This window comes from Nyctereutes procyonoides, unplaced genomic scaffold, assembly GCF_905146905.1.
Source record: "Nyctereutes procyonoides isolate TBG_1078 unplaced genomic scaffold, NYPRO_anot_genome, whole genome shotgun sequence".
NCBI classification, from domain to species: domain Eukaryota; kingdom Metazoa; phylum Chordata; class Mammalia; order Carnivora; family Canidae; genus Nyctereutes; species Nyctereutes procyonoides.
The window spans coordinates 7,761,228-7,774,034 of NW_026575120.1; the positions used below are offsets into that span (position 1 = coordinate 7,761,228).

Here is a 12,807-nt window from a genome sequence, read left to right on the forward strand (position 1 = left end):
TCTTCAAAATACTTATTGTAGCCTTCATTATCACTGATTATCAAATCTAACATATAGGTCTTAGTTTTCTTGTTAAAAACTTTTCTGGGGTGCCCAGGTGGCCGAGTCGATTAAGTGTCGAACTCTTGATTTTGGCTAAGGTCATGATCTTCGTGTTGTAGGATCAAGCCTGGCACTGGGCTCCATGTTGGGCTCTGCACTGGGTGTGCAGCCTGCTTAAATTTCTCTGTCTGCACCCTACCCCCTACCCGCACCTCCACTCTCTCTCTTTAAAAAAAAAAAAAAAAAAAATTCTCTTCTCCCTTTGTCTCTCCCCCACCACTCTCTACCCTTCTCTTAAAAAGGAGAAAAAAAAAAAAAAAGAGAAAATTATTATGGGGCAACTGAGTGGTTCAGTCGATTGAATGTCCAATTTTTTTTTTTTTTAAGATTTTATCTTTTCATGAGAGACACAGAGAGAGGCAGAGACACAGACAGAGGGAGAAGCAGGCTCCATGCAGGGAGCCCTATGTGGGACTTGATCCCGGGTCTTCAGGATCAGGCCCTGGGCTGCAGGTGGCGCTAAACCGCTGAGCCACGGGGGCTGCCCTGAACATCCAACTCTTGATTTCCACTCAGGTCATGCATGATCTCAGGATTGTGCGATTAAGCCCCAAGTCCTACTCCACACTGGGCCTGAAGCCTGCTAGAGAAAGACTCATTCCTCACTCAATCTCTCTGTTTCCCCTCTGCCCCTCCCCTCCATCCCTCTCCTTAAAAAAAAAAAAAAAAAAAAAAAAAAAACTTTTCCCTCATTAGGTTAAATATAAGATTATCAAAAGGTCAATTTATCAGGAAATAAAAGCAAAAAGAATACAGCTCAAGAAAAATAAAAAAGCACTAACTCTGTCTTTATTAGTTTTTAATTTTAAAAGTGGAATTTTTAGAATCAGGACAAGCTCAAAAACAATACTCAACGTATGAAAGCCTCATCATTTTCACTGAACTACGTAAACAGAGAAGCCAAAAATACAGCTGTCAAATTGTCAAGTGAAAAGCTCTTATAAACAAAATGAGTAAAAAAAAAAAAAAAAGAAAAGAAAAGAAAAGAAAAGAAAAGAAAAAGAGATAAACCTGAGAAACTTGAAATTACTTCCTTATTTCTTGCTCTTAGATCAGGAAGATTTGGGACGCCTGAGTGGCTCAGTGGTTTAGAGCCTGCCTTTGGCCCAGGGTATGATCCGGGGGTCCCAAGATGGAGTCCCATATTGGGCTCCCTGCAGGGAGCCAGCTTTTTCCTCTGCCTATGTCTCTGCCTCTCTGTGTCTCTCATGAATAAATAAAATCTTAAAAAAAAAAAAAAAAAGAATCAGGAAGACTATAAAAAAAAAAAAAAAAAATGGAGGATGCCAGAGAGAATACATAATACTCTAAAGCTAAAGACTTTACCCAGTCTTCAGTGAAAAACAAATTACACATCTTTGTTAATTTTCTTCCTGGTCATTGGATGATTTTTGTATATGGCACTTCATATGTTATTTCATTTTCTAATTTTTTAAGTCTACAAAAACTGTTTTTCTTTATATTGGCCTTATTTTTAGCAACATTACTCAATACACCTTAATTCTAATAGTTTGCAGATTTTCCTGGCTTTCCTATGTACTTAATCATGTCATCTATAGTTTTACTTCTTCCTCTACAATTTTTATGTTACTTCTTTCTCGCTTTACTGCACTAGGTGGAACTTCCAGTGTAACACAGAATTGGTGTGACAATATCATTGTCTTTTTCTGATCTCAAGAGAAAAACATTCACTATTTTACCCTAAGTAGCCTCATTTTCATAGATACCTTCTCATCACAGGGTCTCTCGACCAGTATTCCACAGAACCCCAGGGTTCCATAAGAGGTCACTAGGGGCATTATAAGAAATTATGACTCTAAAAACAAACATCAATTTTTCAACTGCATATACCCTGTAACCTGAATGCTCCCAGTAACAGGCAACTACCAAGCTGCCACGCTAACGTTTTCATTAGAAGTCTCGGCACCATGTAGTAAGTAGGACTATGTTCATTTGGCTAAGTCCATTATTAGTTTTCGATGAAATAGAGAAGCCATCAATAACTGGTAAGCTCTATATTGCACAATGGAAGCACAGTAGGCTGACAATGTCAGCAATTCCCTTCCGAATTATCTCCCCCAACCTTCCATTTTACCATGCCAACTGACTTAGGGAATAAACGAGCTCTTCTGGCAAAAAAGGAAATCTGAGGGAAACATTCATTCTAAACAAGGAATTTTTACACACCAGGACTCAACTGCCCCAGGCTGCTCTGTTGTAAATGTTGTAAAATACAGATCACATAGCAAAAAAAGTAAAATACAATGTGAAGTGTTTGTGTTTTTTGCAATATTCTATTTAGTAATTCCCCGGGGTTTTATAATTTGTTAACATTTGTTGCATACACGTCTGACAACACAGTGCAATGATTTAGGATGAGATTAGTGACAGAAGACGATTCTAAGCCTAGACCCACAAACAATTCTAATAAGGTTAGTAAAAACAAAAACAAAAACCTGTAATCCCTTGTTAAATCACTATACTGTATACCTGAAACTAATATAACACTGTATGTTTACACTGGAATTAAAAACGTAATAAAAAAAACTAGGGGTGCCTGGCTGGCTCAGTCAGTAGAGCATGTGACTTTTGATCACGGGATTGTAATTTTCAGTACCATGTCGGGTACAGAGATTATTCAAAAATAAAATATTTTAAAAAACAAAACGCTATAACAGTCTGAGCCATTTCACTATACCAGTGCAACAAGTATGGATAGTTAGATTAAAAATATATTAATATTTTGACCGTCACAGTAAAAGGGATAGCTACTATAAAATGTTTATTGGGGGCTGTTATTCAAAGTATGTAATTGGAATAGGTAGAACGGGGAAGGGTGGATAAAAAATATAATGGTTATGAATAAAATTGTATAGTAGATTATATGAGTGCTCACACACGTATTGAACGGGACTCAATATAAGTATTTTAGGTGTTTTTTAGAGTTGGGTATGTATTGAAAAAAAGTGATTGAGTGTGGTTTTATTTTTTTTTTTATTGGTAAATGGATGATTTTATTAGAAATGGTAGATTGGTGGGTTTTTAGGTGGTGAATGTTTTGTGGGGGAGGTTGGTGGTTTGATATTAGGGTTGTTAATTTGGTTGGGTCTAAGGGGGAGGGGTGGGGTGAGAGGGAGTTAGAGAGTGTAGGCGAGAGTTTAGAGTATAAAACTCTGGTGGGAGATTGTTGGCGTTTTGGTAGTTTGGTGTTGGGGTATTTAGTTGTGTGGATATTGTAGATTGTGGGGTTGGTTTAGGTTTAATTTTGAGGTAGTTAATGGGGGGTATTTATGTGGGAAACAGACACATTGTTATATGTAATAGTATAAATTAGTGATTATGATGTTTTTTTGTGAACAGAGGATGGAGTGTGTAGAGTGTGGGATTTTTTTAGGTCATGATTTTTTAGTAATATTTTTTGATTTGTGGAGGATTTGGGGTTTGAGGGGAGGGAAGGATTTTAGGGTTTATTTGGGATGGAGGGGTGGTTAATAGGTAAGAAATGTTGGGAAAAATTATTGGGTGGAGATTGTATTTGGGGTTAGAGGGTTTTTTTATTTAATGATGTGGATATTATATAGAGGGAGGATGTGTGGTTATTGGTTATTTTTAACGCGAGTGTGAGAGAGTAGAGTGTGAAATTTTAAAATTAGTTGATTTTTTTGGTAGGAAGGTGGGTTTATGTGACCAATGCACCTCACCACAGAAATCTGCTACGTACGGAAATTCAGAGGCTTAGCAGAGGAGTCCTTCAAAGAACATTTAAGCTGAAAGGTGAATTACCAAAGTGCTTTCAAGAAAATAGTAGGCCATACTATACTGAATGCTTTGAAAATGAAGAATGACTGCAGAAGCTAGCTTTCTTAGCAGACATTTTTTAAATCCTATGAAACAATGCTTTTAGTGACAAGACTTCTAGATTCCAAAGGAAAACACAATCTCTGGGAAATCATGTGACAAAAGAAAATTCTGTAATGCTATTTGGTCTTGAGAGTGAGAAAGGATACCAGCAAGTCTCAAGCCTTACTGAAAACTACCTAGAAGAACATGAAAGAAAACAAATTTAAACAATGTTTCCCCTCCCTTTCAACACAAAGGTACACCTTGGATGAGGGACCCTTCCTCTGATTCTTCTGTTCATTAGAGAACAAGTTTCCTACTTAAATAAGGTTAAAAAAAAAAATCATAGATGGGGCACCTGAATGGCTGAGTTGGTGAAGCATGCAACTCCTGATCTCAGGCTTATGAGTTCGAGCCCCACGTTGGGTGTAAGGACTACTTAAAATCTTTAATCATAGAAAAAACTGAATTTTACCTATACTACTGATTTGCATTATAACTGATACACTTTTTCTGGGGAGGAGGAACCACACACAAAGAATAGGCAAAAAAAGAAAGAAAAAAGAAAAAGAAAAAGAAAAACCCGGGGCAAAATACCTACAAAGACAGAAAAATGTTATATTCTCCTCAAAAGAAAACTGACAATTACTGGCTTATTATATCTACAACTTACTGATTAAATAATATACCTCAACTTTAGATATAACAATTATTACAAAGGTCCTCTGAGACCTAAAAAAAAAAGAAAATATTTCAAGGGTTCTTTCAGGGTAAGATGACTGACAAAAGGCTCTTCTACTGGTTTAAGGCAGTTTGCTTCTACTACTCGTCTGTTAGAAGTTTTCATCATGAATTGGTGTTAAATTTTTTCAGAAGCGGGCAGCCTGGGCGGTTCAGCGGTTTAAGCGCCTGCCTTCTGCCCAGGGCATGATCCTGGAGTCCCCGGATCAAGTCCCACGTCAGACTCCCTGCATGGAGCCTGCTCCTCCCTCTGCCTGTGTGTCTCTGCCTCTGTGTGTGTGTGTCTAGCATGAATAAATGAATAAAATCTTAAAAAAAAAAATTTTTTTTCAGAAGCTTTTTTTTGTATCTGAAATGATCTTATGATTTTCTTTACTCTGTTAATATGACTTACACTGATGTTCAGATATTAACCACTACATTCCTAAAATTTTTTTTTTTAAAGATTTTATCTATTTATTATTGAGAGACAGAGAGAGAGAGAGGCAGAGACACAGGCAGAGGGAGGAGCAGGCTCCATGCAGGGAGCCTGACATGGAACTCGATCCCAGGTCTCTAGGATCACACCCTGGGCCTAAGGCGGCGCTAAACCACTGAGCCACCCGGGCTGCCCTACGTTCCTAAAATTCACTGTACTTCATCATAATATATTATCCTTCTCATGAGTAGTTTCCACTTGTTCATACATTTTAAGGATTTTTATGTCTGAATTTATGAGAAATATTGATATATAATTTAAATAATTTAAAACTGTAAATTAAAAAAAATTTGTTTAAAAACTAAATAGGGGCACTTGGGTGCCTCAGTGGTTGAGCATGTGCCTTTGGCTCAGGTCATGATCCTGGGGTCCTGGGATGGAGTCCTGCATCATGCTGCCTGTGGGGAGCCTGCTTCTTCCTCTGCCTATGTCTCTGCGTCTCTCATAAATAAATAATATATTTTAAAAAATAAAATAATTCAGGTTCTTGACCCATCCCTGCTATCAAACAGAACTGTGCCTATGAGCCAGTCATTTAATTTCTCCGGACTTCAGAGTTTCTAAATTCAAATATAATTGTTAGAATTAATTCAGACAGGAAGGGGGGTACCAGAGTGCCTCAGTTGGTTAAGTATTTGCCTTCAGCTCGGGCCATAAGCTCAAGGTCCTGGGAAAGAGCCCCTCATCTGGGCTCTCTGCTCAGCAGGGAGCCTACTGCTCCTTCTCCCTCTGCCCCTGCTCTAATAAATAAAAAAAAATCTTTAAAGAAATCAGACAGGAGGTAAGCCAGTTAATTCCCAAATTTTAGCTTGCATCAATCAGAATCACATGAAGGGCTATTAAACCAGACTGCTGAGCTGCTCTCCCAGAGTTTCAGCCTGAACAGATACAGGAAGGGGCCCTGAAAATTTCACTCCTAACAAGCTCCCAGGTTAAAAAAAATTAAATAACTACCCACGTGCTGCTGATGTCACTCACTGGAGAATGACACTCTGAAGACCACAGAGCTAGGCAAAACCAAACTAACCAAATTTTTCAACATGATGTTTTAAATAACTGAGATACATCTACATAAAACCACAGAAAAGGGGCAGCCCCGCTGGCTCAGCGGTTTAGTGCCTGCCTTCAGCCCAGGATGTAATCCTGGAGTCCCAGGATCAAGTCATGTCAGACTCCCTACATGGAGCCTGCTTCTCTCTCTGCCTGTGTCTCTGCCTCTCTCTCTCTCTCTCTCTCTCTCTCTCTCTCTCTCTCTCTCTCTCTCTCTCTGTCATGAATAAATAAAATCTTTAAAAAAAATAAAACCACAGAAAGGGCTAATAGTAAGAATCAGGAGAAAAATCATTCTATCAAAAAAAAAAAGTATACAACTGAAATACTATATGAGGACTACCAGTGTCTCATAAGGAGAAAAAGGCATCCTTCATAAAGGAATAATTTGGAGTGGGGTTTTTTAGACTTATTTTTTTAAGCAATGAAATTTGTTTTACATAAATTGTTTCTATTAAAATCCTTCTAAAATGGACCATGAAATTCTTTTATCTTCTCAAGTAGGCCTGCTAAACTTAATCATTTTGAAGTCCCAGTTACAGTTATACTGTAAGCTACTAGGCTATGGTATAATAGTAATAATCCCAGGAGTTAGTGAGATGTGTTGGGCAGTTTGTCCCTGTGCCATATGTCATCAGTATTAGGATTTTGAAGTGCTTGGGCAACCCAGATGGCTCAGCGGTTTAGTGCTGCTTTCAGCCCAGGGCCTGATCCTGGAAACCCGGGATCGAGTCCCACATGAGGCTCCCTGTATGGAGCGTGCTTCTCCCTCTGCCTGTGTCTCTGCCTCTCTGTGTCTCTCATGAATAAATAAATGAAATATTAAAAAAAAAAAAAAAAGAGGAAGAAGGGGGAACTGACAGACATTTGCAAAGTCTTGGTAAAGCCTTTATGACATACTTCCCAGAAACTAAAAAACAAGGACCAGGTAACAATCCTTGGCAAGTTAGGTGGTTCTTGTTCTTTCACTTTCAACAAAACTGAAGGAGAACATAATACAACTGTCAATTGATGGACACCTGATGAAAAATCTTTAATTTTCTTACTACCACAAAAATTCCAGTAGAATGAACTTACATGCACATTCATTTCTTAATAAATCTACCTATAAAACTTAAAAATGCCAATAAGGAAGAGGTGGGACAATTGCATTCACTTCATTAAAAAATGAACATCTGGGGATTCCCAGGTGGCTCAGCAGTTTAGCACCTGCTTTTGGCCTAGGCCTGACCCTGGAGTCCTGGGATCGAGTCCCATGTCGGGCTCCCTGCATGGAGCCTGTTTCTCCCTCTGCCTCTCTCTCTCTCTCTCTCATGAATAATTAAATAAAATCTTAAAAAAAAAAAAAAAAAAAGAACATCTGTTGGGGTGCCTGGGTGGCTCAGTCAGTTAAGCATCTGGCTCTCAGTTTCAGCTCAGGTTATAATCTCATGGGCAGTGGGATCAGCACTGTGTGGCGGTGGTTCAGGCCGGGGGGGGGGGGGGTCTGCATTTAGTAGGGAGTCTGCTTGAAGATTCTCTCCCTCTGCCCCTCCCCACTGCTTATGCACTCTCTCTAAATAAATAAATCTTTTTAAAAAAATGAATAAAAATGGACCTCTGTGGAGTAATTATTATATACAAAGTGAATTTTATCAAAATTTTAATGTGAGTTGTTCTAATCAGCTGTATGCTGATAATAATTGTGATAGTACTTAGAAGCTTATGGTCACAAGAAAAACACTTCTATTTCCAACTTATATATATTATTGTGGCAAAGAAGTTTGACAGATGAGGACTAAAATAGTTTCAAGCATAAAAATATGTAACATTAGGCTAAAATGCCATAGGAGTAACAGAACAGACATACAAGTTCAAAAGGAAAATAATTAAAATTTCCAAACATATGTTTGTATTTATATATAAATTTTTAAGATTTATTTATTCTAGAGAGACAGCATGTACACATGTCGGGGTGGGGAGGAGGAGAGTTGGCCTTAAGCCAACTCCACACTGAGCATAGAGCCCAACACTGGGCTCAATCTCATGACCCTGAGATCACAACCTGAGCCAAAACCAAGAGTCGGTCGCCCAACAGATTATGCCACCCAGGAGCAATTTTTTATATTTTTAATTAATAATGGCATTTATTAGATCCCCTCAGATAAATGAAAAACAGTGAGGTATTTGGTTGAAATATTACAATGTCAGAAATTCCATTCTTTGTCACTATTTCAACTTTTGCTAAAAAACTGTAATTGTCAAAAAAAACCTGTAATTGTCATTTAAACATGTGCAAAAGGATACACAATTTCTCAAAATTGTTCTAGGAAATAATTGAGCACAAATTTAAAGATTACAGTCCTAAAGAAAGATATTTTGGGGTTTTTTTTTGGGGGGGGGGTTGTTTTTTTCTTAAAGATTTTATTTATTTATTCATGAGAGACAGACACAGGCAGAGGGAGAAGCAGGCTCCCTAAGGGGAGCCTGATGCAAGACTCAACCCCAGGACCCCCAGGATCACACTCAGCTGAAGGCACATGCTCAACTACTGAGCCACCAAGGTGCCCCCAGTCCTAAAGGAAGTTAAGGATCATCTAGAGTAAGTGAAGACTGTACTAGTAGCATAGCAAAAACATGACATTTGAATGTCAATCTCCCTCAACAGACTAACAGCCATGAGGGCAAACACTTTTCGGAGTAGTCCCACCAATAGTGCTATAATAAATAGCATACAGTAGGTTTTAATAATTGTTTACAATATGGGGGAATGGGTGGATGGAATGAATGAACTGGGAATATGTGTCAAAGTGTATTATTTGATAATGGGAAATTATAAACTAACAGATTTCTTCTACAAATCAAACTACAAGATTTCAGACATAGCCAGACATTAAGTCTCTTAAATTAAAAAAGCCCTAACAGGGGCAGCCCAGGTGGCTCACCGGTTTAGTGCCCCCAAGGCCTGATCCTGGAGACCCAGATTCGAGTCCCACATCGGGCTCCCTGCGTGGAGCGTGCTTCTCCCTCTGCCTGTGTCTCTGCCTCTCTGTGTGTGTCTCTGATGAATAAATAAAATCTTTTTTAAAAATAAATAAATAAATAAATAAATAAATAAATAAGCCCTAACATAAAAACTTAATTTACATTTTAAGCAATATATAGCTGAAATTTGAAATAACATATACAGCATTTTGACTTTTTTCAAAACATGCAACTAGTAACAAAACAGGAATGAGTTTGGCAGAAGAAGGGAACAAATATGAAATTATTTAGCCATTTACCTATAAATGAACTAATGAACTAATGGGTTTTAATAGGTTAGGATTATTCAAAGTCTTTGGTAAAGCCAAAATGCCATATCATCAAAATTTCAAATCTTACTTCAAAAAAATAGTAAATCTTCTATCAAATCTTAAATTCTAAGTCATTTGTGAGTCAATGTTTTCCTAAGACCGTCAGTAATTTTCCAGTTTTCTCCTCCAAAGATCCAGAAAAGCCATCACCACCATATGCCTCAACTATATAGTAAGAATAACAGCCTGCAAATCATTCACCTCTTCCCATTGGTTTTCCCAACAAGTACTGAGTAATTAAGAAGTGACTGTACCTACTGCCTGGGATAATTTATAAGTGAAATGGTGGACTAAAATTGTATACTTGAATTAACATAAATTAAACATACTTAGGTGACTCATTGTAGTGCTAATATGATATAACATAAAAGGCTTGAAATACTAAGTATTTTTTGGTTTTACTGAGATGTAATAGGGATACAACAGACTGCACATACTGAAACACACAATTTGACATATTTTGACATGTATATACAAACTTACTCCTGAAACCCCAATCCTCTTCCTCTGCCAAAAAGTTAAATAGGATGTGTGTTATTTAAGAAAAATACTTACCTTCATGTAATTCACAATCTTAGCAAGAACGCCAAACTTATATCCAGAGCCTCCTGATAGAGCTTTCAAGTTAAATGATCCATTGCTATGATCTGGAAATGAGGTCCAAAAAACAATTATAACATTGTCATATTAGATTTGATTATGACTTTTAAGCAGCTAAAATAATTTTTAACTTTAGTAAAGTATTTCTTGTTTTGAGTTTTACATCTACTGAATACTACCCTGTAAAACTTTGGTGAAAATTCAAATCTTTAAGTATATAATAAACAACAATTTTCTCCACCATGGATAGGAATAAAGTCTAAATAATTCAAAAGTACTGAAACAGGGCAGCCCCAGTGGCACAGCGGTTTAGTGCCGCCTGCGGCCCCAGGCGTGATCCTGGAGACCCAGGATCGAGTCCCACATTGGGCTCCCTGCATGGAGCCCGCTTCTCCCTCTGCCTGTGTCTCTGCCTCTTTCTCTCTCTCTGTATGTCTCTATGAATAAACAAATTAAAAAAAAAAAACTTAAAAAAAAAAAAAAGTACTGAAACAGGGACTCCTGGGTGACTCACTGGTTGAGTGTCTGCTTTGGCCTCAGGTCATGATCTAGGGGTTCTGGGATCAAGTCCCGCATTAGGCTCCCTGTTAGTGCCTGCTTCTCCCTCTGCCTATGTCTCTGTCTCTGTCTATCATGAATAAATAAATAAATAAAATCTTTAAAAATAAATAAATAAATAAAAATAAATACTTAAAATCTTAAAAAAAAGAAAAAATATTTCAGAAGTATACATCCTATTAGCAAATCATCAACTCAGATTATTATAAAGTTCCCATACAGCTGCTGATTCACAAAGGAAGAGGTTAAATAAAAGGTGGGGGTGAGGGAGAGTAATCTCTGGCACCAGCTTGGTAATAACAAAAGAATGCATTAGAACAATGCAGTCAAATGTAACAATTGTCAGAGATCCAAAAGAATAGCTTTTAGATGGCAACATAATACTTCTTAGAGATTAGTTTGTGAAAAGGCTTTACTATATGCTTTCTCTTGAGACTAAAATGAGATTTGATATGCAATTTTCCTTCAAAAAGCACTGTTACAATTTTGACACCTGAACTGGCACATTATAGCTTACTATGTTTCCAAAAATAATATTATGGATGCCTTACAAGTATACTTTCATATTCATTATTTCAATTATGAAATACTACCTACATGGTTCATTTTCCCAAGGTGTTCAGGACATTTCAACAATAAAAGTAACTAAAAGAGACTCCTAGGTGGCTCAGTGATTGAGTGTCTGCCTTTGGCACAGGGTGTGATCCCAGAGTTTAGGATCGAGTCCCACCATCCGGCTCCTTGCAGGAAGCCTGCTTCCCCTCTGCCTGTCTGTGCGTCTCTCATGAACAAATAAATAAATCTTTAAAAAATAAAAATTTTAAAAGTAAGTAAATAAAAGTAACATTGGGAGGCCTGGGTGGCTGGCTCAGTAGCTGAGCCTCTGCCTCTGCTCAGGTTGTGATCCTGGGGTCCTGAGATGCAGTCCTGCATTGGGTGGAGCCTTGCTTCTCCCTCTCCCTATGTCTCTGCCTCTCCTTTTGTGTCTCTAATGAATAAATAAAATCTTTTTAAAAAATAACACTTACTGAACAGTTATTATTTGCTAAGTGTCATGCTAAATATCTGATTTTCTCATTTAATCCCTCCAAAAAAATCCTACTTAGGAAGTATCGTTGTCCCCTTTTAAACCTAAGAAAAGTGAGAGCAGTGCTCGTTTCGGCAACACATATACTAAAAAGAAAGTGAGAGCACTAAGTAGAGGAATACAGTTTCAAATTCGTTTGTAAACAGTGTGTTACTGCCTGTATAAGAATCATTAGTCTTTAATATAATACAGATTATTTCATCTGAAACTGGCTACTATTTTGTCAGAGTATAAAAATTCATAAACACAGATTTAATGTTTTCTTGTTTAATTTAGTAAAATATTGTTTATCCTATACTCCTATATAAACAACCAACTGGAAAAACTAAGAAAAGCAGATGACACTATGTTAAGGATAGGCACTATACAAATGCTCAATCATGAACTACATGCAGTTTTAGGTATCATGGAGTCTTGAACATTTATCTCAATGACAGGCCGAGTGAATACTCAGTAAGTACTAGCTGAATGAATAAATGAAGGTAGTAAGAATATTCCTATGTACCCCTTTATGGGCCTAGAAACAATATGCTAATTTGTAATTTTTTAAAAATAATGTGGTAGCACTGGGTGGCTCAGTCGGTTAAGTGTGGGACTCTTGATTTTGGCTAAGGTCATGATCTTGGGGTCCTGGGATCGAGTCCCACACTGGGCTCCTGGTTCAGCATGGAGTTAGCTTGAGATTCTTTCCCCCTCCCTACCCCTCTGCTCCTCCCCTGCTTGCACTCTCTCAGTCTTAAAAAAAAAAAAAACTATAAAATAAAGTCTGCACAGCAAGCATTTATTCAGTCTACTGTTGCTCTAATAGCCACTTTATAATTTAAAACCTCGATTTTGTTATCTTGGACCACAAACAACTCTAAATAATAGAAGACAGAATAAAATATTCTATTTTCAAACATTCATTGAGGATTCTTCTGTCATTTTAAAAAATATTTTTAAAAAATTTTTTGAGGGGTGCCTAAGTGGCAGAGTCAGTTGAGTGCCAATTCTTAGTTTCAGCTTAGGTCAATCAA

At 37.5% G+C, this 12,807-nt stretch overlaps 1 protein-coding gene across 3 annotated transcripts in view; it reads right to left on the bottom strand.

The window, feature by feature from the left end:
• The window catches only part of GTF2E2 (general transcription factor IIE subunit 2), a 79,576-nt gene that overhangs the window by 39,812 nt on the left and 26,957 nt on the right, over positions 1–12,807 (bottom strand). For all 3 annotated transcript variants that reach the window (XM_055334674.1, XM_055334673.1, XM_055334675.1), the window contains one exon: positions 10,102–10,193. In XM_055334674.1, the coding sequence (XP_055190649.1) occupies positions 10,102–10,193 (92 nt within the window). The remainder of the gene's footprint in view (positions 1–10,101; positions 10,194–12,807) is intronic.